At 47.1% G+C, this 25907-nt stretch overlaps 1 protein-coding gene across 1 annotated transcript; it reads left to right on the top strand.

Moving 5' to 3' along the window:
* Positions 1-2603: 2603 nt before the first annotated feature.
* LOC109746799 (PAN domain-containing protein At5g03700) lies at positions 2604-5212 on the top strand. The gene has a single exon (XM_020305901.4). It carries the CDS (start codon positions 3186-3188, stop codon positions 4695-4697), a length of 1512 nt encoding a protein of 503 aa, XP_020161490.1. The 5' UTR covers positions 2604-3185; the 3' UTR covers positions 4698-5212.
* Positions 5213-25907: the final 20695 nt, after the last annotated feature.

Raw genomic sequence — 25907 nt, 5'->3', positions numbered from 1 at the left:
CAAGAACCGGCGGCTCAGACAACTGTCTCTTCAAATCTTCAAAGGCAGTATTAGCAGCATCACTCTAGACAAAGTTGTCTGTCTTTTTCATCATCTGATACAGTGGTATGGCCTTCTCCCCTAACCGGCTTATGAACCGGCTTAAAGCGGCGATACGACCCGCCAGTCGCTGAACATCATTGACGCATGCTGGCTTAGCCAAAGAGGTAATCGCCTTGATCTTCTCCAGGTTAGCCTCAATGCCTCTGTTAGAAACCAGAAAACCCAAAAGCTTGCCTGCTGGCACACCAAACACACATTTGGCCGGGTTAAGCATCATTTTGTAGACCCGGAGATTATCAAAGGTTTCCTTCAGATCATCTATCAAGGTCTCCTTCTCTCTGGATTTCACCACAATATCATCCACATAAGCATGAACATTGCGCCCAATCTGATCGTGGAGACAGTTCTGCACACATCGCTGATAAGTCGCCTGGGCACTCTTGAGCCCAAAAGGCATAGATACATAACAGAAGGCTCCAAACAGAGTGATGAAGGCCGTCTTCTCCTGGTCCTTAACCGCCATTTTGATATGATGATAACCAGAGTAAGCATCCAAAAAGCTCAAACGCTCACAACCCGCCGTAGCATCAATAATTTGATCAATACGGGGAAGAGCAAAAGGATCAGCCGGACAAGCCTTATTTAAGTCCGTGTAATCCACACACATCCACCAGGTGCCGTTCTTTTTAAGTACAAGCACTGGGTTAGCCAACCATTCCGGGTGAAAAACTTCAACAATAAACCCGGCCACCAAGAGCCGGGCCACCTCCTCACCTATAGCTTTACGTCTCTCCTTGTTAAACCGCCGAAGAAACTGCCTGACCGGCTTAAACTTTGGATCAATATTAAGAGTGTGCTCAGCGAGTTCTCTCGGTACACCAGGCATGTCAGAAGGTTTCCATGCAAAGATGTCCCGGTTCTCACGGATGAACTCGATGAGCGCGCTTTCCTATTTAGGATCCAGATTGGCACTGATACTGAATTGCTTGGATGAGTCGCCTGGAACAAAATCAACAAGCTTGGTGTCATCAGCCGACTTAAATTTCATCACCGGGTCGTGCTCTGTGGTTGGTTTCTTCAGAGACGTCATGTCCGCCGGGTCAACGTTGTCCTTATAAAACTTCAACTCCTCTGCTGCACAAACAGATTCAGCATAAGCAGCATCACCTTCCTCACATTCTAGGGCTATCTTCCGACTCCCATGTACCATTAGGGTCCGCACGCTTAAAGTTCGGTGACGATCGGTATTATGAGTTTTTGTGTTTTTGATGTACCGAAGGTAGTTCGGAGTCCCGGATATGATCACGGACATGACGAGGAGTCTCGAAATGGTCGAGACGTAAAGATCGATATATTGGACGACTATGTTCGGACACCGAAAGTGTTTCGGGAGGTTTCGGACATATACCGGAGTACCGGGGGGTTACCGGAACCCCCCCGGGTAGTATATTGGGCCTAATGGGCCCTAGTGGGAGAAGAGGAGGGGCGGCCAGGGCAGCCGCGCGCCCCCTCCCCCTCTAGTCCGAATTGGACAAGGGGGGGGGGGCGCCCTCCTTTCCTTCTCTCCTTCTCTCCCTTCCTTCTCCTCTGCTACTCCTACTTGGACCGTCAGTCGGGACCCATGGGCTGGTCGTCGCAGCTCGTCGGAGAATCTGGTCGGGATCGATCTAAATGGGGAACACCATGAATGTGGAAGAGAGAAAGTGATGGGGAGAGTAAAATGGACGACTGCTTTGATAGGTGAGGGAGAGAAGAAGTGATGGGTTGCCTCCTTTTGCACGACCAGTGTCTCGAACGAACGTCTCCCAGTGATGTCGTGGCAAGTCGTTGTGCGCCAAGATTCTTCCGCTCGATCCACCGACAATGAGGGCGTTCACGCAAGACAACGAAAAATATGACATCAGGTTTTTCTTATTTAGGTTTTTTTAATACAATACAAGCTAAAATCAAACCATACTCCATCTTGTATTTCCATAATAGTCGGATATGCCTGTGATACTGTGATACTCTAACAGTATGCCAGCTCCCGCTTGCCTCCCATTTACTATGTACTCCTTTTCCAAAATAATTGTCGTGATTTTATTTCAAATTTTGAACTAAAACCATGGCAACTATTTTGGAACTGAGGGATCATAGTGTGACCTTCATATTTACCCTGCAATTAGAACCCATGTGTCATTGAGTCATAGGTTCTTCCCTTAAAATCGAAGGTTCAGAAGAACCCCAAGTTGTAAAGTTTGAATATCTTAAAATGCACTCCCTCTAAAGAAATACTCCCTCCGTTCCACAATGTAGTACGTATAATTTTTCTGAAAAATCAAAGTTTACAAATTTTGACCAAGTTTCTAGAGAAACTACATATAGAATATCAATACGTGTCACTAGATATATCACAAGACGTATTTTCATATTGTATATACTTGATATTGTAGTTATAAACACTTTTCTCTGCAAACTTGGTCAAGGTTTGTAAGGTTTAACTTTTCAGAAAATTTATATGCACTGCATTATGAAACAGACGAAAAGTGTTTACAGAGGGAGTAGTACCTGGAGTGAAAGAAAATGGAGACCGGCCTGGCTTACATCAACCTTCTGTGCTCGCGACTCAGATTACTGCATTCGGCATCACAAGTGATACTAGATCTGTTCAGAAACCAACGGGGGCCAGTTGTGCACTTTCAACTTGCATCTGGAGAAGATATTGCTGCCGGCCTCGCATCCCATGGGTTGATCCACCCTGACCCAGCTCACACTTTCCAACAGCAAGTCGGCAATACAAAATTGCATCTAAAGGTAAGACACGGGCAACTATCCACCGAGAGTGTGCTCATCTGATCGTTGACCCAACCTCCCTATCCCACCCACCCTTTTATGGCTTCACTTTCGCAGCCACGACATTGCTGATCATGGACATTGCACTAGCAGATAAATATTCCCGGCGCTTGTCTTCTCCTGCTCCAAACCCAATCTCAAATTCTCATTGGCTTCTTCTTCTTCTTCTTCTTCTTCCATACTCGTACAACTCTGCTCTGTGCTCTTCACTCTGTCTACTTCCATTTTCAAGAACCGTACTCAGATCCTGAGTCTCTGAGCAGAAGTTTCACTGGAGGGAGCTAGCGAGCTAGCTAGCCGGACGAGCGGCGATGGCAGGCGAGCTTACTGTGATGATGTGCATGGCGGCTGCGGCGCTGCTGGTTTCTTTGACCGGCGGCGCGGGCGTGGCGGCGGCCTCAGCGAAGGAGCTACGGCAAGGCTTCTCGGCCGCCCACGACACGTCCTACTCGCACTTCCAGCCGGTGCTCTCCGACCCCACCGGCGTCTTCGCCCTCGGCTTCCTCCGAGTCAACTCCACCACGCTCGACCTCGCCGTCCTCCACCTCCCTTCCGCTTTCCCCCTCTGGCGAGCCATGCCAGACCGCCCCGCGCCGTGGTCTGCGGCCGCGTCCCTCTCCTTCAACGGCAGCCTGGTGCTCACGGACGGCGCCACCAACCAAGTGCTTTGGTCCACCGCCGCGGCGGCCGGCGACCGCGCCGTTCTCCTCAACACGTCCAACCTTCAGATTCAGAGCAGCGGCTCGCCCGTTGCCGTGTGGCAGAGCTTCGACTACCCTTCGGACACCATTGTCCAGGGTCAGAACCTCACCTCATCGGCAGCGCTTCACTCCATCGACCAGCGATTCGCCATGCGGCTCGGTAGCAACTACTTCGCGCTCTACGTCGAGCCGCCACCGCTGTCGTCGGGCGGCGTCGCCGCCGCCATGTACTCGAAGCACACGGCTCTGGAGGCCAAGGCCCAGATCGTGGCCGGCGGCGGCCCGATATACGTGCGTGTGGAGCCCGACGGCTACCTCGGCGTGTACCAGAAGGAGGGAGCCCCCGCCGACGTCATGTCCTTCGACACCTTCAACCACGGCGTCCGCGCTCTCCGCCGCATGACTCTGGAGCCCGACGGCAACCTCCGCGCCTACTACTGGGACGGGTCCCGGTGGGTGCTCGACTACACCACCATCACCGACTCGTGCGAGCTGCCCACCACCTGCGGCGCGTACAGCGTCTGCGTGCCGCCCAGCGGCCGGTGCGCGTGCCTGGCGAACGCCACCGACGGCCCGGGCTGCGCCGCCCCCTCCGTCGGGAGCGGCCTGTGCGGCACCACGGGCGGCGAGGTTGGCGGGCTGTACTCGGAGGTGCGGGGACACGGCGTGGAGCCGGCGAACAAGGAGCTGCTGGGGTTCGAGCACGCGGCGTCCGCGGGAGACTGCGAGGCGCTGTGCGCGCGCAACTGCAGCTGCTGGGGCGCGGTGTACAGCAACGGGACGGGCTACTGCTACCTCATCGACTACCCGGCGCAGCTGATGGTGGCCGCCGACGAGAAGAAGCTGGGCTACTTCAAGGTGAGGAGCGTGGAAGAGGCGGCTGGGCGCGGCGGGAGGGCGACCGGTGTCAAGGCGGCGCTGCTTGCGGTCGGCGTCGCGGTGGTGGCTGCCGCCGCTGCGTTCGGGGCGTACAGGGTGTGGGACAGGAGGCGCCGTGCGGCAGCGGAGACGCGGCAGCAGCTGGGCGCCGACGGTGATGGGCTCTCGCCGGGTCCCTACAAGAATCTGGGATCCTTTAGCTCCGTCGAGCTCTCCAGCAGCTTCAACTCCTTACGGAGGTAGCCAGCCAGGATGGTGAGATCCAGTAACCAGATCGGTTTCTTGAGATCGGCACGACGGGAAAGGTACACGGCAGCACGGGTGCGGGAAGTAGGCGCGACGGCGCCCGCTGATCGGTGAAGAAAGCTAATCCGACACGGTGGCGTCTGGGCGAGAAAAGAAATGACAATCTGGGACCATCGACGGCTCGGGAACTTCAAGATTCGGACACTCATCTAGCCGTTGGATTGAAATCCAACGGTTTCCATGCGTCTTCCAGCTCAAGCCTTTCCGTCTACAGTTTATTCCTTCTCGCGACCGTCATGGCTGACGCAGCACGCCGCCTCTTCCACTACCGGATCATCAACATACTCTACCTCAATTCATCATTTCAAACTTCATATTGAAGGTTTTTTTGTATCAACTCCTTCTATCTCTACCGCAATCGAAGCACCTACAAGTAAATTTGGTGTATTTCTTGTCTGTAATGGGAGTAATCGCCCTTACCAATGTAAAATAAGAGCATGTGTCTTTGCCCATTCACAAGAACTCGCTTGTTCTGGTATCTGTCGCCTCTCCTCTTTCTCACCAGGATTGATGCCACATCGACAATTATCATCTCCTTTTCGAGTGTGTGACGAAACTGAGTTTCTACCATGGAAGCTCTTACTGGACACCACACTGATGTGACTTGTCTCGAGGCTCAACTGCTAATCGTGGCCACATTGTCCATGGAAATTGATTCAACCAAAAAGCTAATCAAATAAATTTCTTCAAATTAAGGTTCCCTGTAATGATCTATCCCGTTGGCCAAAGAATAAGTACATAGCCTGAATAATACAGATTTTGAGAGTTTTTTTTTTAGGGAATAGATTTTTAGTTTTGGACAACCCAACGAGGTAGCAGGGGAAGAGGATGGGGCTATGGCAAGTGTTGTGCGTGTGACGGCAAATTAGGAACCCAGGACACGACGACATGCTTGCGCCATTACCGCTTAAGGAGATTGTTGGACATTATCAGATCGAGACTTCCCTCTTGGCGGTTGGCAATGCTAACATAGAGTGGTCGTCTTGTGCTGGTCCAATCCATTCTAACATGCGTTACAATTTTCCATTTGATTTCTCTTGACACCCCTCCTTGGATGTTTAAGAAAATCGACATGCCTTCCTCTGAAAAGGATCTTACGAATTTGTTGGAGGGCACTACCTTGTCAAGTGGGAGGTTGTTTGCACCCCTAAGGAGTTTGGGGGTCTCGGGGTTGTGAACTTGGCAGGTGTGAGTACCGCTACGAAAGTCCGTCGTGCGTGGATTGCTAGGACCGAGCTTGATAAGTCTTGGCAATGATTGGGAGTTCCTCTAAATCCAAACGAGGTGCTCACTTCAATTCTGCAGCTCGGTTGGTTCTAGGAAATGGTAACATCACCTTCTTTTGGTATGATGTGTGCCTTGAAGGCTCTTCGCTTGCTGACATTGCCCCTGATATTGTCGCATTAGCCCCGGACAACACCAAACCAACGTGCATGCTGGATGATGATGGCCTTACTGATGGATGTTGCTGGAGAGATATTAAGGATAAGCTCACTATTGAAAAGTTCATCCTATTTTTGTATCTAGGATGCTATCAGTAAGGTGCAACTTGTGCCAGCCCAAGAAGATAGTTGAAAGTGGAATTTGGAATCTTTTGGTCGCTTCTCATACAAATCGATGCACAAAGCCAGGTTCTAAGGAATACAAATTTGTGCCCTGACGGCCGTACTATTTAAGAAATGGGTTCCCCTTCGTTGCAAAAGTTCATTTGGTTAGTGACGGTGTCCTGGACTAGGGGGTACTCACCACGTCGTCTACCGACCATTGGGTCGGGCCGAGGACCCCTGATGATTCAGTAATGGGCCACTTCGGGCAGCCCATGCCGAATACAAGGAGGATTCTACAAGACTTGGCGCACAAGACAAGGACTCCTCTAAACCCTAGGCTTACGGTGCATATATAAACCGAGGCCAGACTAGTCAATGGACGATCTCATATTCATTACTACAATCTCGTGGTAGATACATGTACTCTGTACTATACCCACATCAAATATAATCAAGCAGGAGTAGGGTTTTACCTCTTAGAGACGGCCCGAACCTGGATAAACACCGTGTCCCTCGTCTCCTGTTACCCATCGCTCCAAGACACCTAGCTTAGGACCCCTACTACAAGATACGCTGGATATAGAACCGGCATTGGTGCTTTCATTGGGAGCCAGCTGGGTGATCATCGCGGATTGATGGAAGACAAAATCAATAATCAGGTGATATTTTTTCGATCAGAGCTGATCCGTACTGGTTTTTTGTGGGAATTTTTTATTGCCAGCTCTGTTCATAGATTTAGTTGAGTCCAAGATGCCCTCGTATGGATCATCTGGCGCTGTACTACGTTCTGGAGATCGCTAAACGGCGGCGTCTAATCAAGGCAATAAGAAGGTCGATCGGGTGCTAGCCTCTGGTGTCGTACGCGGAGCGAGGATGCTCCCGAACGGCAGCAACAACCAGGTGTTGTTTCTTTTAAGTTAAATTTATTTCTTGATGGATAATCTGTGCAAAAATTGTCCCCGTTGGTGCGCGTGAATTTTTGTTGGCAGATAATCAGCCGAATACTGATGATCCAATCTATTCGGCGGCGGCCGCCGGGTAATACCTAAAGCGTCACGTGCCCGTTGCTGCCCTAATTAAGGGGAACCACGGCATGCAACTATCCCAAGTCCCAAGGTGGACTGATCATGGAAGCTTGCCGATTACCAACTATGCGTGCTGATGATGTATATGAAGGCTAGTACTACTGTTACTCAGATCGGGCACTAATCCTAGCCTATCCAATTAGTGCTGCTGCTTCGCGCGGGCAAAAGGATAAGTTTACCTTCCTCTCAAAAAGTGTTGTGCACACTAAAAAAATCTTCAGGGAGGTTTAATTATGTTTGTTTATGAAGTGTTGAGAGTACTTGTCAAGGCATGCATGGTACTAATCGTTTCACAATTTTGAGATTTGATCCGCTATGCAAACTTGCTTTCAAAAGTTTCATCATCGAGGAAGCTCCTCTGCACGTACTTGCTCTTCACGTCACTCGGTTCGGGGGCTCTGGCGTCGTCGCATCGGCTAGCTCCAAGAGCTCTGCCTCACAAATTCTCAGTATGGCCTATGTTCGCGTCCGCTGCTTGACGATCCGGACTCAATCTGACCAACAGGCAATCCTGCCGAAAAGATAGTACGAAAGCCGTACCCTAACAGGGACTTGGCTCCATGGCCGCACACAAACAGGAAGTTTTAATTCTTCTTCCTTTTTAATTCAGCTCTTTGTCGGCCGCTGGCAGTTTCTAGTAATCTTTTTTCAAAAATGGATAGATCTAGAGTACTACTAACCTAATTGACTACTAGTTTTGTAGCACAGTACCCTAGATTTGGTAAGAGGATTCTAGTGGTTTAAGCACTACTGCTCCACATAAAGGTCAAGACCAATATATTCTTGGTGCTGGCTGATACTAGTTTCGTTCAGACTACTTTCTTTTATTTCCTTTGGTCTGCTACATTCTTCGTCGTCATACAGGTTTTGTTTCTCCTGGCTATTTGTTTAGCACGTAAAATTGTTACATACAGAATATTTTCTGTTTTTTGCTCTACATTATTTTTGTAGGGATGTTTTACCAACACTTGTACGCGGCATCGGTCTGGCCAACCTCTCGCCGTCACGTAGGCCGATCAACCTGTGTCGACGTCGCCGCACCACATCGTCGCCATCGAGCTGACCTTGGCGCTCAGCCATGCTTACCAAATTATTCGCCGCATGTATTAAATATGCATTTGTGTTCTTTTAATTACTATTGCTTCTTGCTTGCATTGTATTATGTGTGCGGGTAATGAATTTGGACTGCGTCACACGATCACCTCGGCGTGCCGACATCGTCGTCCCGCCTCCGACGACCAAATTGTGTCGTTACCTCAGCATCGCCGCGCTGTCGCTTCATCAAGCCGACGTCCACCTCGTCAACCTGCTTCGACACATCTGATGTCGTGGGGCTCTAGTGTCACCTTACCGACCTGCTCCGTCACCTCGACTGGACCGGGGCTTTGGCATCCCTTCATCAACCTGCTCCGGGGACTTCGGTGTCACCAGCCGACCTGCATGAGACTTCGGCATCCGCCGACCACAGCTTTTCCATGTTAACTAAACCGAGGACTTCATCTTGCCATATCGGCCGTGCAGCGTCGCCACTTCGTCAAACCGAACTCTTCGTTCAGTCACCTCGGCGTACGGAGTCGTCCTCTCGCCTCCATCAAGCAAATTCCACCGTCACCATGGTGTGATACCCTGTGTCACCATTATCGTGTCGTCGCTTCATCAAACTGACGTCCACCATGCCGACCTGTTTCGACACGTCGACTGGCGTGGGGGCTTCATTGTCACGCTGCCGAACTACTCTGTCTCCTCGGCTGGACCAGGGGCTTCGCCTCGGCACTTCGGCACTGTCGTGCTATCACTTCATCAAGCCGAGCTCTTCGCTCGGGTACGCCAAGACCGGCTTGGGGGTTGGGACGTTGAGCCCCTACAAGCTCGGCCCACGTCACTCCAAGCACATTAACCAGCTAAGTCGCTTTCACGCTCAAAAACTTTTTAAATTTTGTTCAGTTTGACCAAGCATTATACTTTTTTGACAAAAATTCATTTGCGAAAAACTTTCTTTGTCAAAACCTTGTTTGTTATAAACAAATTCGAATACCCCGTTTACATGGGGGCTTCCTTTATGAAGCCATTCTCCTTGCATATGATTATTAATGTATTGCACCATTCCGTGTTCGTATATTATGCCAAAATATGCATCATGTTGACTTAAGTGTTCCACAAAGCTAGGTTGCCTAGCTCCTGTGCTTACCCCTACGTCCCCGATTGTTCGGCTAGGGAGTAAAGGGAGCACCTCTGCGATTGTTATGACCGGGTCATCTGAACTCGTACCTCAGACGAGTGAAGCCGAAAGCTAGCGCTCTTATTGTTTTCAACTATGGTCGGCACACGAGGGAACTCACGCATACATAAATCTATTGCACAAGTCTCATAGTAATCTTGAGCAACCAAAGAAAGCCTCATGGCCTGATTGTCTGGTTATCCGAAACACCGCCGATATTCTCGGTAGGTGGAGTAGATAACACTTTTCGGCCCTTGGCCGAAGAGGGAGAAGCCGACGGTCGGTTAAGACGCGTTCAAAGTTCGGGCGAACGCAGATATTATATAAGTACTTCGGTACATACAACCATTATACATAAAATTCTTTTACCCAAGTCACTTGGGGGCTCTTAAATTAATATGAGCCGTTTTATAATAGATGTTTTCTTCTTAGTCGTTGCAAAATATTTTTCTACCACTCCTTTGTCGACTCAGGTGTATGATCAATAGCCGGGTAGCCTGGTTTCTCTCTAAAGCCGCTCGTGTTTAGTTCGCTAAACTGGCCTGAGAAACACTCCGCCTTCGGGATAGGAAGGTTGAAGCCGAAGGCTGACCCACTTGAAGTCTAGAGATCGGATTTGTCATGTCAAAGCACGACAAAAGTACAATTTTAAAACCAATTTCGTATTGGCACCAAAACAGCTTGATTCAATCTAGACGTCAAGTTTTTTACACATGTTTTTTGGTCTTTAAGCTTATAACATCTTTCACCTATTTTATGTTTTCCTTTCAGAAAGCAGGACATTCTCTTGGTTGAGGTGTTCGGCGTGAAACTCTTTTCTAAAACTACAGTTCGACATCTTTCCTGCCGAACTCCACCTCGGTATTGTCAAAACATACATGACAGTTGAACTAGTTCCCGAGGAGGTACGATCCTAGGGTCGGCCATGTTGCCCAACCCAATTCTCGGGGGGCTACTGCATTGGCAATCCAATGCAGAAAATTTAGGTGCAATATAGTTTCCGAGGAGATTATGATCCTCAGGTTGGTCAGCCGCACCCAACCTGAGTCTCGAGGACTGTGCACACCGCTTTTTGTGTCCCAAAGTATTCTGCCGAGCTAGGAGTTGATCCACAGGCCGATTTTGCAAATCAACCTGAGTCTCAGGGGCTACTGGGATCAGCGGTCTTATGTCATCCTACAGGTGCATCTCGGGTTTTAGACCGACACACACCTTGAGGGCTACTGGCTATATACCACGACAGAGAATAAATTGCACCAATCGAAAATATTCACAAAAAATCAGCCCGCAGTCAGGGAGGTGCACCACCTCGGAAACGGTTCGGCATAAAGCTTGGATTCGAATGGCTCGTTCCATAGAAGACTACTCCGGCATTTAAGCTCGGATGAACTCATTCAAATTTTCAGAGGCCAAGGTAATCTATGATACCTCGGATGCCGACCATCGGAGTTCGGCTGTGAAAAGACGCCTCGGATTTAGTTCGGCGTTGGAGCTCGGACACAAGAGGATACCTTGAATGTCGAATAGTGTTGGAGCTCGGCTGTGAACAGATGCCTCGGATTTAGTTCGGCATTAAAGCCCAAACGTAAGAGGACACCGCTGCACGGGAAACACTTCAAACCCGAGGTGTGGCGTAAAAAATTAACAAGGCATTGATAAAGGCCGAAAATTTAAAGCGGCTCCTCGGATACCCGACGTGTAAACTCTTCGGATTCATTTTGGCGATCCTCAAGATCGAAGATGAGAAGATCTGTTGAACCAGTTTTCAAGACTGACGATTGAAGATAAAGAACACTTCGGAAGAATCGAGGAGCGTCCCCAACTTGAAGACCGGTTCAGGGAGCTACTGACGGTGTCCTGGACTAGGGGGTACTCACCACGTCGTCTACCGACCATTGGGTCGGGCCGAGGACCCCCATGATGATTCACTAATGGGCCACTTCGGGCAGCCCATGCCGAATACAAGGATTCTACAAGACTTGGCGCACAAGACAAGGACTCCTCTAAACCCTAGGCCTACGGTGCATATATAAACCGAGGCCAGGCTAGTCAATGGACGATCTCATATTCATTACTACAATCTCGTGGTAGATACATGTACTCTGTACTATACCTGAAGGAAATATGCCCTAGAGGCAATAATAAAGTTATTATTTATTTCCTTATATCATGATAAATGTTTATTATTCATGCTAGAATTGTATTAACCGGAAACATAATACTTGTGTGAATACATAGACAAACAGAGTGTCACTAGTATGCCTCTACTTGACTAGCTCGTTAATCAAAGATGGTTATGTTTCCTAGCCATGGACATCAGTTGTCATTTGATAAACGGGATCACATCATTAGGAGAATGATGTGATTGACTTGACCCATTCCGTTAGCTTAGCACTTGATCGTTTAGTGTTCTGCTATTGCTTTCTTCATGACTTATACATGTTTCTATGACTATGAGATTATGCAACTCCCGTTTACCGGAGGAACACTTTATGTGCAACCAAACATCACAACGTAACTGGGTGATCATAAAGGTGCTCTACAGGTGTCTCCAAAGGTACTTGTTGGCTTGGCGTATTTCGAGATTAGGATTTGTCACTCCGATTGTCGGAGAGGTATCTCTGGGCCCTCTCGGTAATGCACATCACTATAAGCCTTGCAAGCAATGTGACTAATGAGTTAGTTGCGGGATGATGTATTACGGAACGAGTAAAGAGACTTGCCGGTAACGAGATTAAACTAGGTATTGAGATACCGACGATCGAATCTCGGGCAAGTAACATACCGATGACAAAGGGAACAACATATATTGTTATGTGGTTTGACCGATAAAGATCTTCGTAGAATATGTGGGAGCCAATATGAGCATCCAGGTTCCGCTATTGGTTATTGACCGGAGACGTGTCTCGGTCATGTCTACATAGTTCTCGAACCCGTAGGGTCCGCACACTTAAAGTTCGATCACGGTTATATTATGAGTTTACGTGTTTTGATGTACCGAAGGTAGTTCAGAGTCCCGGATGTGATCACGGACATGACGAGGAGTCTCGAAATGCTCGAGGCGTAAAGATCGATATATTGGACGACTATATTTGGATACCGGAATGGTTCCGGGTGAGATCGGGATAATACCGGAGCACCGGGAGGTTATCGGAACCCCCCGGGAGGTATATGGGCCTTAATGGGCTTTAGTGGAAAGGAGGGGAAAGGAGCAAGGGAAGGCCCCCCCCCCAATCCCAATCCAAATTGGGAGGGGGGCCGTGAAGGAAATATGCCCTAGAGGCAATAACAAAGTTATTATTTATTTCCTTATATCATGATAAATGTTTATTATTCATCCTAGAATTGTATTAACCGGAAACATAATACATGTGTGAATACATAAATCAAACAGAGTGTTACTAGTATGCCTCTACTTGACTAGCTCGTTGATCAAAGATGGTTATGTTTCCTAACCACAGACATGAGTTGTCATTTGATTAACGGGATCACATCATTAAGAGAATGATGTGATTGACTTGACCCATTCCGTTAGCTTAGCACTTGATCGTTTAGTATGTTGCTATTGCTTTCTTCATGACTTATACATGTTCCTATGACTATGAGATTATGCAACTCCCGTTTACCGGAGGAACACTTTGTGTGCTACCAAACGTCACAACGTAACTGGGTGATTATAAAGGTGCTCTACAGGTGTCTTCGAAGGGACTTGTTGGGTTGGCGTATTTCAAGATTAGGATTTGTCACTCTGATTGTCGGAGAGGTATCTCTGGGCCCACTCGGTAATGCACATCACTATAAGCCTTGCAAGCATTGCAACTAATGAGTTAGTTGCGGGATGATGTATTACGGAACGAGTAAAGAGACTTGCCGGTAACGAGATTGAACTAGGTATTGAGATACCGACGATCGAATCTCGGGCAAGTAACATACCGATGACAAAGGGAACAACGTATGTTGTTATGCGGTTTGACCTATAAAGATCTTCGTAGAATATGTGGGAGCCAATATGAGCATCCAGGTTCCGCTATTGGTTATTGACCGGAGACGTGTCTCGGTCATGTCTACATAGTTCTCGAACCCGTAGGGTCCGCACGCTTAAAGTTCGATGACGGTTATATTATGAGTTTATGTGTTTTGATGTACCGAAGGTAGTTCGGAGTTCCGGATGTGATCACGGACATGACGAGGAGTCCCGAAATGGTCGAGTCATGAAAATTGATGTATTGGACGACTATATTCGGACACCGGAATGGTTTCGGGGGTTATCGGATATATACCGGAGTACCGGGGGGTTACCGGAACCCCCCGGAGGTTATTGGGCCTCATGGGCCCAAATGGTGGAAGAGGAGAGGTGGCCATGGGGCAGCCGCGTGCCCCTCCCCCCCCCCCAAGTCCGAATTGGACAAGGAGGGGGGCGGCGCCCCCCCTTTCCTTTCCCCCTCTCTCTCCTTCCCTCTCCTCTCCTACTCCAACTTGGAAGGGGGAGTCCTACTCCCGGTGGGAGTAGGACTCCTCATGGGGCGCGCCAAGGGTGGCCGGCCCCCTCCCCATCCTCCACTCCTTTATATACGGGAAGGGAGGCACCCCCTAGAGACAAAAACAATTGATCCCTTGGATATCTTAGCCGTGTGCGGTGACCCCCTCCACCATAATCCACCTCAGTCATATTGTAGCGGTGCTTAGGTGAAGCCCTGCGTCGGTAGAACATCATCATCGTCACCATGCCGTCGTGCTGACGGAACTCTTCCTCAAAGCTCGGCTGGATCAGAATTCGAGGGACGTCATCGAGCTGAACGTGTGCTGAACTCGGAGGTGCCGTACGTTCGGTACTTGGATCGGTCGGATCATGAAGACGTACGACTACATCAACCGCGTTGTGCTAACGCTTTCGCTTCCGGTCTACGAGGGTACGTGGACACACTCTCCCCTCTCGTTGCTATGCATCACCATGATCCTGTGCGTGGGTAGGAATTTGTTTGAAATTACTACGTTCCCCAACAGTGGTATCAGAGCCTGGTTTTATGCGTAGATGTTATATGCACGAGTAGAACACAAGTGAGTTGTGGGCGATACAAGTCATACTGCTTACCAGCATGTCACACTTTGGTTCGGGGGTATTGTTGGATGAAGCGGCTCGGACCGACATTACGCGTACGCTTACGCGAGACTGATTTTACCGCCGTGCTATGCACACAGGTGACTAGCGGGTGTCAGTTTCTCCAACTTTAGTTGAACTGAGTGTGGCTACGCCCGGTCCTTGAGAAGGTTAAAGCAGCACTAACTTGACGAACTATCGTTGTGGTTTTGATGCGTAGGTAAGAACGGTTCTTGCTCAGCCCGTAGCAGCCACGTAAAACTTGCAACAACAAAGTAAAGGACGTCTAACTTGTTTTTGCAGGGCATGTTGTGATGTGATATGGTCGAGGCATGATGCTATATTTTATTGTATGAGATGATCATGTTTTTGTAACCGAGTTATCGGCAACTGGCAGGAGCCATATGGTTGTCGCTTTATTGTATGCAATGCAATCGCCCTGTAATTGCTTTGATTTATCACTAAGCGGTAGCGATAGTCGTAGAAGCAATAGTTGGCGAGACGACAACGATGCTACGATGGAGATCAAGGTGCCGCGCCGGTGACGATGGTGATCATGATGGTGCTTCGGAGATGGAGATCACAAGCACAAGATGATGATGGCCATATCATATCACTTATATTGATTGCATGTGATGTTTATCTTTTATGCATCTTATCTTGCTTTGATTGACGGTAGCATTATAAGATGATCTCTCAGTAAATTTCAAGATAAAAGTGTTCTCCCTGAGTATGCACCGTTGCCAAAGTTCGTCGTGCCCAGACACCACGTGATGATCGGGTGTGATAAGCTCTACGTCCATCTACAACGGGTGCAAGCCAGTTTTGCACACGCAGAATACTCAGGTTAAACTTGACGAGCCTAGCATATGCAGATATGGCCTCGGAACACTGAGACCGAAAGGTCGAGCATGAATCATATAGTAGATATGATCAACATAGTGACGTTGAAAACTACTCCATTTCACGTGATGATCGGTTATGGTTTAGTTTATTTGGATCATGTGATCACTTAGATGATTAGAGGGATGTCTATCTAAGTGGGAGTTCTTAAGTAATACGATTAATTGAACTTAAATTTATCATGTACTTAGTCCTGGTAGTATTAGCATATCTATGTTGTAGATCAATAGCTCGCGTTTAGCTCCCCTATTTCCTAGAGAAAAACTATGTTGAAAGATGTTAGTAGCAATGATGCGGATTGGATCCGGGATATGAGGATTATCCTCATTGCTGCAGAGAAGAATTATGTCCTTCATGCATTCTAGGTGACAGACCGATTGCAGGAGCAGATACAGACGTTATGAACGTTTGGCAAGCTCGATATGATGACTACTTGATAGTTTAGTGCACCATGCTTTACGGCTTAGAATCAGGGCTTCAAAGACGTTTTGAACGCCATGGAGCATATAAGATGTTCCAAGAGTTGAATTTGGTATTTCATACTCATGCCCGCGTCGAGAGGTATGAGACCTCTGACAGTACTTTGCCTACAAGATGGAGGAGAATAGCTCAACTAGTGAGCATGTGCTCAGATTGTCTGGGCACTACAATTGCTTGAATCAAGTGGGAGTTAATCTTCCAAGATAAGATAGTAATTGACAAAGTTTTCTAGTCACTATCACCAAGTTATTAGAACTTCGTGATCAACTATAATATGCAAGGGATAACGGAAACGATTCCCAAGCCCTTCTCGATGCTGAAATCGACGAAGGTAGAAATCAAGAAAAGCATCAAGTGTTGATGGTTGACAAGACCACTAGTTTCAAGAAAAGGGCAAAGGGAAGAAGGGGAACTTCAAGAAGAACGGCAAGCAAGTTGCTGCTCATGAGAAGAAGCCCAAGTCTAGACCTAAGTCTGAGACTAAGTGCTTCTACTGCAAAGGAAATGGTCACTGGAAGTGGAACTGCCCTAGATACGTGGCAGATAAGAAGGATGGCAAAGTGAACAAAGGTATATTGGATATAAATGTTAGAGATGTGTACTTTACTAGTGTTTGTAGCAACCCCTCGGTATTTGATACTAGTTCAGTTGCTAAGAGTAGTAACTTGAAACGTGAGTTGCAGAATGAATAGATACTAGTTAAGGGTGAAGTAACGATGTGTGTTGGAAGTAGTTCCAAGAATGATATGATCATCATCGCACACTCCCTATACTTTCGGGATTAGTGTTGAACCAAAATAAATGTTATTTGGTGTTTGCGTTGAGCATGAATATGATTTGATCATGTTTATTGCAATACGGTTATTCATTTAAGTTAGAGAATAATTGTTATTCTCTTTACATGAATAAAACCTTCTATGGTTATACACCCAATGAAAATGGTTTGTTGGATCTCGATCGTAGTGATACACATATTCATAATATTGAAGCCAAAAGATGCAAAGTTAATAACGATAGTGCAACTTATTTGTGGCACTGCCGTTTAGGTCATATTGGTGTAAAGCGCATGAAGAAAATCCATGCTGATGGGCTTTTGGAATCACTTGATTATGAATCAGTTGATGCTTGCGAACCATACCTCATGGGCAAAGATGACTAAGACTCCGTTCTCCAAAACAATGGAGCGAGCAACTGACTTATTGGATATAATACATACTGATGTATGAGGTCCGATGGGTGTTGAGGCTTGTGGCGGGTATCGTTATTTTCTGACCTTCACAGATGATTTGAGCAGATATGGGTATATCTACTTGAAGAAACATAGGTCTGAAACATTTGAAAAGTTCAAAAAAATTCAGAGTGAAGTGGAAAATCATCATAACAAGAAAATAAAGTTTCTACGATCTGATCACAGAGGCGAATATTTGAGTTACGAGTTTGGTCTTCAATTAAAAAAATGTGGAATAGTTTCACAAAGTCATGCCACCTGGAACACCACAGGGTAATGGTGTGTCCGAACGTCATAACTGTACTTTATTGGATATAGCGCAATCTATGATGTCTCTTACCGATTTACCACTATCTTTTTGGGGTTATGCATTAGAGACAGTTGCATTCACATTAAATAGGGCACCCGTTGAGACGACGCCTTATGAACTATGGTTTGGCAAGAAACCAAAGTTGTCGTTTCTTAAAGTTTGGGGTTGCAATGCTTATGTGAAAAAGTTTGATCTTGATAAACTCAAACCCAAGTCGGAGAAGTGCGTCTTCATAGGATACCCAAAAGTAACTATTGGGTACACCTTCTATCACAGATCCGAAGGCAAGATATTTGTCGCTGAGAATGGATCCTTTCTAGAGAAGGAGTTTCTCTCGAAAGAAGTGAGTGGGAGGAAAGTAGAACTTGATGAGGTAACTATACCTGCTCCCTTATTGGAAAGTAGTTCATCACAGAAATCTGTTCCTGTGACTCCTACACCAATTAGTGAGGAAGCTAATGATGATGATCATGAAACTTCAGATCAAGTTACTACCGAACCTCGTAGGTCAACCAGAGTAAGATCCCCACCAGAGTGGTACGGTAATCCTGTTCTGGAGGTCATGTTACTAGACCATGACGAACCTACGAACTATGAGGAAGCGATGATGAGCCCAGATTCCGTAAAATGGCTTGAGGCCATGAAATCTGAGATGGGATCGATGTATGAGAACAAAGTATGCACTTTGGTTGACTTTCCCAATGATCGGCAAGCCATAGAAAATAAATGGATGTTCAAGAGGAAGACGGACGCTGATAGTAGTGTTACTATCTACAAAGCTAGACTTGTCAAAAAAAAGGTTTTTGACAAAGTTCAAGGTGTTGACTACGATGAGATTTTCTCACTCATAGCGATGCTTAAGTCTGTCCGAATCATGTTAGCAATTGCCGCATTTTATGATTATGAAATTTGGCAAATGGATGTAAAGACTGCATTCCTGAATGGATTTCTGGAGGAAGAGTTGTATATGATGCAACCTGAAGGTTTTATCGATCCAAAGGATGCTAACAAAGTGTGCAAGCTCCAGTGATCCATCTATGGACTGGTGCAAGCATCTCGGAGTTGGAATATATGCTTTGATGAGTTGATCAAAGCATATAGTTTTATACAGACTTGCGGTGAAGCCTGTATTTACAAGAAAGTGAGTGGGAGCACTACATCCTTTCTGATAAGTATATGTGAATGACATATTGTCGATCGGAAATGATGTAGAATTTTCTGGAAAGCATAAAGGAGTGTTTGAAAGGAGTTTTTTCAAAGAAAGGCCTCGGTGAAGCTGCTTACATATTGAGCATTAAGATCTATAGAGATAGATCAAGACGCTTGATAAGTTTTTTCAATGAGTACATACCTTGACAAGTTTTTGAAGTAGTTCAAAATGGAACAGTCAAGGAAAGAGTTCTTGCCTGTGTTACAAGGCGTGAAATTGAGTAAGCCTCAAAGCCCGACCACGGCAGAAGATAGAAAGAGAATGAAAGTCATTCCCTATGCCTCAGCCATAGGTTCTATAAAGTATGCCATGTTGTGTACCAGATCTATTGTATACCCTACACTGAGTTTGGCAAGGGAGTACAATAGTGATCTAGGAGTAGATAACTGAACAGCGGTCAAAATTATCCTTAGTGGAATAAGGATATGTTTCTCGATTATGGAGGTGACAAAAGGTTCGTCGTAAAGGGTTACGTCGATGCAAGTTTTGACACTGATCCAGATGACTCTAAGTCTCAATCTGGATACATATTGAAAGTGGGAGCAATTAGCTAAAGTAGCTCCGTGCAGAGCATGGTAGACATAGAAATTTTCAAAATACATACGAATCTGAATTTTGGCAGACCCGTTGACTAAACTTCTCTCACAAGCAAAACATGATCACACCTTAGTACTCTTTGGGTGTTAATCACATAGCGATGTGAACTAGATGACTGACTCTAGTAAACCCTTTGAGTTTTGGTCACATGACGATGTGAACAATGGGTGTTAATCACATGGTGATGTGAACTATTGATGTTAAATGACATGGCGATGTAATCTAGATTATTGACTCTAGTGCAAGTGGGAGACTCAAGGAAATATGCCCTAGAGGCAATAATAAAGTTATTATTTATTTCCTTATATCATGATAAATGTTTATTATTCATGCTAGAATTGTATTAACCGGAAACATAATACATGTGTGAATACATAAACAAACAGAGTGTCACTAGTATGCCTCTACTTGACTAGCTCGTTGATCAAAGATGGTTATGTTTCCTAACCATAGACTTGAGTTGTCATTTGATTAACGGGATCACATCATTAAGAGAATGATGTGATTGACTTGATGTAACGCCCACGATGCGGCTATATCTCCCACGTGTCGAGGCACGACTTAGAGGCATAACCGCATAGTGGTTTTGTCGCAAGAAGGGTCATCTTCACACAATCCCATGTAATGAACAAGAATGGGATAAAGAGTTGGCTTACAATCGCCACTTCACACAATACATAAATATCATCATACATCATCCAAAATACAATCATATAGACCGACTACGGTCAAAATCCAGATGAAAATAAGACAACCCCAAATGCTAGATCCCCGATCGTCCCAACTGGGCTCCACTACTGATCATCAGGAAAAGACACATAGTAACGACCACGTTCCTCGTCGAACTCCCACTTGAGATCGACGCCATCATCTGCACTGGCATCGTCGGCACCTGCAACTGGTGTTGGAAGTATCTGTGAGTCACGGGGACTCAGCAATCTCACACCCGCGAGATCAAGACTATTTAAGCTTATAGGACAAGGAGGTGCAAAGAGGTGGAGCTGCAGCGGCAAAAGCATATATGGTGGCTAACTTGCGCAAATGAGAGCGAGAAGAGAAGCAAAGGAACGGACGTCATCTAGCAATGACCAAGAAGTGATCCTGAACACCTACTTACGTCATCCATAACACAGACCGTGTTCACTTCCCGGACTCCGCCGAGAAGAGACCATCACGGCTACACACGCACTTGGTGTATTTTAATTGGGTCAAGTGACAAGTTATCTACAACCGGACATTAACAAATTCCCATCTGCCTCATAACCGCGGGCACGGCTTTCGAAAGATAATACCCTGCAGGGGTGTCCCAACTTAGCCCATCATAAGCTCTCACGGTCAACGAAGGATAAACCTTCTCCCGGAAAGACCCGATCAGTCTCGGAATTCCGGTTTACAAGACATCTCGACAATGGTAAAACAAGACCAGCAAAGCCTCCCGAATGTGCCGACAAATCCCGATAGGAGCTGCACATATCTCGTTCTCAGGGCACATCGGATTGTCCAAGCTTCCGATAGGCCAGACCAGAGTTGCCCCTGGTGGCCACCGGCGACTGACAGTTTGGACCAATACTCAGAGGAGCACTGGCCCGGGGGTTTAAAATAAAGATGACCCTCGGGCTCTAGAAAACCCGGGGGGAAAAGGTATAGGTCGCAAATGGTAAAACCAAGGTTGGGCCCTGCTGGAGGAGTTTTATTTAAGGCGAACTGTCAAGGGGGTCCCATAAATCACCCGACCGCGTAAGGAACGCAAACTCAAGGAGCATAATCTCGGTATAACAGTAACTAGGGCGGCAAGAGTGGAACAAAACACCAGGCATAAGGCCGAGCCTTCCACCCTTTACCAAAATATATAGGTGCATTAATTAAATAAGAGATATTCTGATATCCCAACATATCCATGTTCCGACATGGAACAAACTTCAACTTCACCTGCAACTAGCAACGCTATAAGAAGGGCTGAGCAAAAGCGGTAACTTAGCCAAACAACGGTTTGCTAGGAAAGGATGGTTAGGGGCTGACATGGCTAAAATAGGAGACATGATATCGCAAGTGATAGGTAGCAAGCATGGCAAAAGAGCGAACAACTAGCATAGCAAAGATAGAAGTGATTTCGAGGGGTGGTCATCTTGCCTGCAAGATTCTCAGAGTTGTCGAAAGCTTGAGCCTCGTAAGCGTACTCGACAGGTTCCTCGTTCACGAACTCGTCTCCCGGCTCTATCCAAGACAAGAACACAAACAAACGGAACCACAATCAACAACGAGAAAAACACAAGCAACATGATGCAAGACATGTATGATATGCAAGATATGATATGCAATGCATATGCGTGCTCCGGAAGGAAAATGATGAACATGGAAGTAACTTGGCAAACCAAGCCTGCCACTGGAAAGATGAGATGATTTCGGTCGAAATCGATATAAAGATCACCGGAATCGGATGCACGGTTTGCAAATGGCGAGCAAAACAAGAATGACACTAATCTGCGATAAACAGCAAGATAGCACTTAAAATTGAACAAGTAGCAATGCTACAGCACCCCAACATAGCAACAAAGCACATGGCAGTAATCTACAGGAGATGCTTGACAAAAGATGAACACTGAGCTACGGCTAGTTCACAACATATCGAGCTCAAACAAGCATGGCAAAAGTGCAAAAGATTACAGGTCCACAGACTTAGTGAAAAACTGGACATTCCAGAAATTAGCATCAGGTAGCAATGTTCAGAGCACGAAATCAACATGTTACAGAAACTTAACATAGCAAAACAAGGCATGGTAGTGTTCTACTAAATGCACATGACAAAAGTCCCTTACTGACCATAAGCCAAAAAGGACCAGAAGATATGATGGCAAGCATGTAAACATAGCAAGTTTCGTTATCAGGTTTCAGACTTAGCAGAAAACAGAGCATGGCAGAAATATAAATATGTAGGCCTCTTTGTGAGCTTGATGCACTCACTACAGAGCAATGCATGACAAACCAAGCATACCTACAGCAAGATGGAATGTTTATGAAGCTATCCATGGAAAGAACAATTGCATAGCATGTATGGATCAACTACAATAAGCTTGGCAAAAATGCATGTCATGTTAAGAATCTGCCAGAAATATTTTATAGCAAAAGTAGAGCAATATTGAGTCATACTATGTTGCTCTAAAATTGCAAAAAATTGCAGGAATTTATCAATTACAACTATAGCTACAAAACATCCTTACTGGACATCTCCAAAATATGCATGGATCTCTCTCTAGCATCAAGTTTACATGGCAACAAAATTACAGCAGACTAGGACCTCGAGAAATCACTAAGTCCCTGAAATCAGAATTATTACGGAACCATCTTTGCATGCTTGTGCTAGTCACCACAAAGACCACAAAAATACACGGACTATACCACAGGAAAGATGGCATGGCATACTTCAAAACACATGTAGAGCCCATGCTCAAAAGATGCACAGAATAAATGATACAAAAATGACAAATCTCCAAGTTCTGATAAGAACCAGAGATTAACAGCAACTAGCCCTCTTCCAACGAAGATTTGGGCATCAAGATGACCTCCAATGAAAATGGTGCAATTGAACAAAATGAAGAGTATCACGAGGCGAACAATTTGACATGTTATACGCACGAATCGGAGCTACATGCACGGAGTTATCGCATCGGGAACAAGTGCATATGCTGAGAAAATACTGGGACTTAGGAAAAAAAACGAGCGAGGGAAGTCAACGCGGGGGGAGTTACCAGATCGGATCTCGCGAGGCTAGCTCGAGCTCGGCCGACGCCGGCGAGGCAGGGAGAGGGGCCGGCGGTCGGCGGTCGCCGGCGGAGGAGGAGGGACCCGGAGGGCGGCGGTCAGCGGAGGGGGGGTCGCCGGCCGGCGAGGGAGGCGGTGGAGCCCCGGCGACGGGCGGCGTCGGGGAGCCACCGGCGACGCGGCGGACGGGCAGCGCAGCCCCGGCGGCGAGGCGGCGATGGCCGGCGGCGGCGGGCGCGCGGGGAGGCGGCAGACGGGGCGCGGGCGTCGGGCGGCGGAGCTGCGGGCCGGGAGGGCCGGTCACGGGCCCGGCGGGCCTGGCGCGGCGGGGACGGCGGCGGGGGCGACGTGGCGCGACGCCACTGGCCGGGAGCGGCGGCGCGTTTTGTCCGGCGGCGGCTGGACACGTCCGCCCGCGGAGAGGCGATTTAGGGTTACGGGGAGACTGCGATTTCGTTTTCGGGATGCCCACATATAAATAGGTAGAGGGAGCTAGGAGACTCCAAATGAGGTGCGGTTTTCGCCCACACGATCGTGATCGAACGACCTAGAGCATGGAAGAGAGTTTGGTGGGCTTTGGGCTGGTTTTGGAGGGGGGTTTTGCTGGACACTCAAATGGACTTTGCGGATGCCCGGTTAACCGTTGGAGTACCAAACGACCTCCGAATGGAACGAAACTTGACCGGTAGACTCCGGGTGATATATTAAGACCACTTAACAAGCCTCGGTCCATTCCGAGAAAGTTTGACACACGCACACGAAAGAAAACTAGAGGGGTGCACCGGAGGAGATAGGAGCGCCGGATTGGAAAACGGACAACGGGGAAAATGCTCGGATGCATGAGACGAACACATATGCAAATGTGCGCATGATGACATGATATAAAAATGCATGACATGAAAAAATACAAAACGAAAGACAAAACCCGACAACGGAGGGAAAAACATAACACATAGCCGGAAATGGCAAGAGTCGGAGTTACAAATATGGCAAGTTACATGCGGGGTGTTACAACACTCCACCACTACGAGAGGATCTCGTCCCGAGATCTAGGACTGAAAGAACTCCGGATATTCGGAACGGAGATGGTCCTCGCGTTCCCAGGTGGCTTCCCGGTCGGAATGGTGCGACCACTTCACTTTGAGGAATTTTATAGACTTGTTGCGAGTCTTGCGCTCAGTTTCTTCAAGAATAGCAACGGGGTGCTCATGATAAGACAAATCTTCTTGGAGGTCAATCTCTTCGAAGTCGATAGTGCGCTCAGGCGTCTTGAAGCACTTGCGGAGCTGTGACACGTGGAACACATCGTGCACGTTCGCGAAGTTGGAAGGAAGCTCAAGTTGATAGGCGAGGTCGCCTCTTTTGCCAATGATCTTGAAAGGACCCACATATCTAGGGGCAAGCTTCCCTTTGATACCGAAGCGACGAGTGCCTTTCATTGGAGAGACGCGGAGGTAGACATGGTCTCCGATCTCGAAAGCCAAAACACGATGCTTACTATCATAGTAGCTCTTCTGGCGCGATTGCGCGGCTTTGAGATTATCACGGATGACTTTACACATCTCTTCAGCTTCAGTGATTAAGTCATTGCCAAGAAGTTGGCGTTCACCAGTCTCTGACCAATTGAGAGGAGTACGGCACTTTCTTCCATAGAGAATCTCGAATGGGGCCTTGCCCGAACTCGCTTGGAAGCTGTTGTTGTAGGAGAATTCAGCATATGGAAGACAATCTTCCCATTTCATGCCAAAAGAAATGACACAAGCCCTGAGCATATCTTCAAGAATTTGATTTACTCGCTCGACTTGGCCACTAGTTTGAGGGTGAAAAGCTGTGCTGAAGCGAATGTTTGTGCCCATGGCCTTCTGGAAGGAGTCCCAGAACTTAGAGGTGAAGATGCTTCCACGATCAGAAGAAATCAATTGTGGAATGCCGTGCAAGGAGACAATTCTGGAGGTGTAGAGCTCTGCCAGCTGAGCTGTTGTGATGGATTCTTTGATAGGAAGGAAATGAGCCACTTTAGAGAGCTTGTCGATGACAACAAAGATAGCGTCATTTCCGCGCTTGGACTTTGGAAATCCAGTCACGAAGTCCATTTCGATATGGTCAAACTTCCATTCCGGAATAGCAAGAGGTTGGAGGAGACCAGCTGGTCGTTGGTGTTCTGCTTTCACTCTTCGGCAGACATCACATTCATTCATGAATTGAGCAATTTCTCGCTTCATTCGAGTCCACCAATACGACTGCTTGAGGTCATGATACATCTTCGTACTTCCAGGATGAATGGATAGGAGAGAATTGTGCGCCTCGTTCATTATGACTTTCCTTAGATCACCTTTCGGAACCACAATTCGGTCCTCGAAGAACAAAGTGTCTCTGTCATCAATGTGATAGCACTTGTATTTGGAAAGACCCTTGTCGATACCACGTTTCACCTTCTTCATCATGGCATCAAGGAGTTGTGCCTCACGAATTTGATCTTCCAAAGTAGGAGATACAATGAGGTTGGCAAGAAAGCCTTGAGGAACAACTTGGAGATTCAGCTTGCGGAAAGCTTCACAAAGATCCGGCTAGAAAGGCTTGAGAATTAAGCTGTTGCAATAAGCTTTCCTGCTTAAAGCATCTGCAATGACATTTGCTTTGCCTGGAGTATATTCGATACTCGGATTGTACTCTTGAATCATTTCGACCCATCGAGTCTGCCTGAGGTTGAGG

Source organism: Aegilops tauschii, chromosome 7 (genome assembly GCF_002575655.3).
Source record: "Aegilops tauschii subsp. strangulata cultivar AL8/78 chromosome 7, Aet v6.0, whole genome shotgun sequence".
NCBI lineage: Eukaryota > Viridiplantae > Streptophyta > Magnoliopsida > Poales > Poaceae > Aegilops > Aegilops tauschii.
Note: the sequence above shows the minus strand (reverse complement) of the source record. Positions and strands in the feature narration are given on the sequence as shown.

Excerpts from the sequence above, each read along its gene's own strand:
- LOC109746799 (XM_020305901.4), top strand. The coding sequence starts at position 3,186 with ATGGCAGGCGAGCTTACTGTGATGATGTGCATGGCGGCTGCGGCGCTG.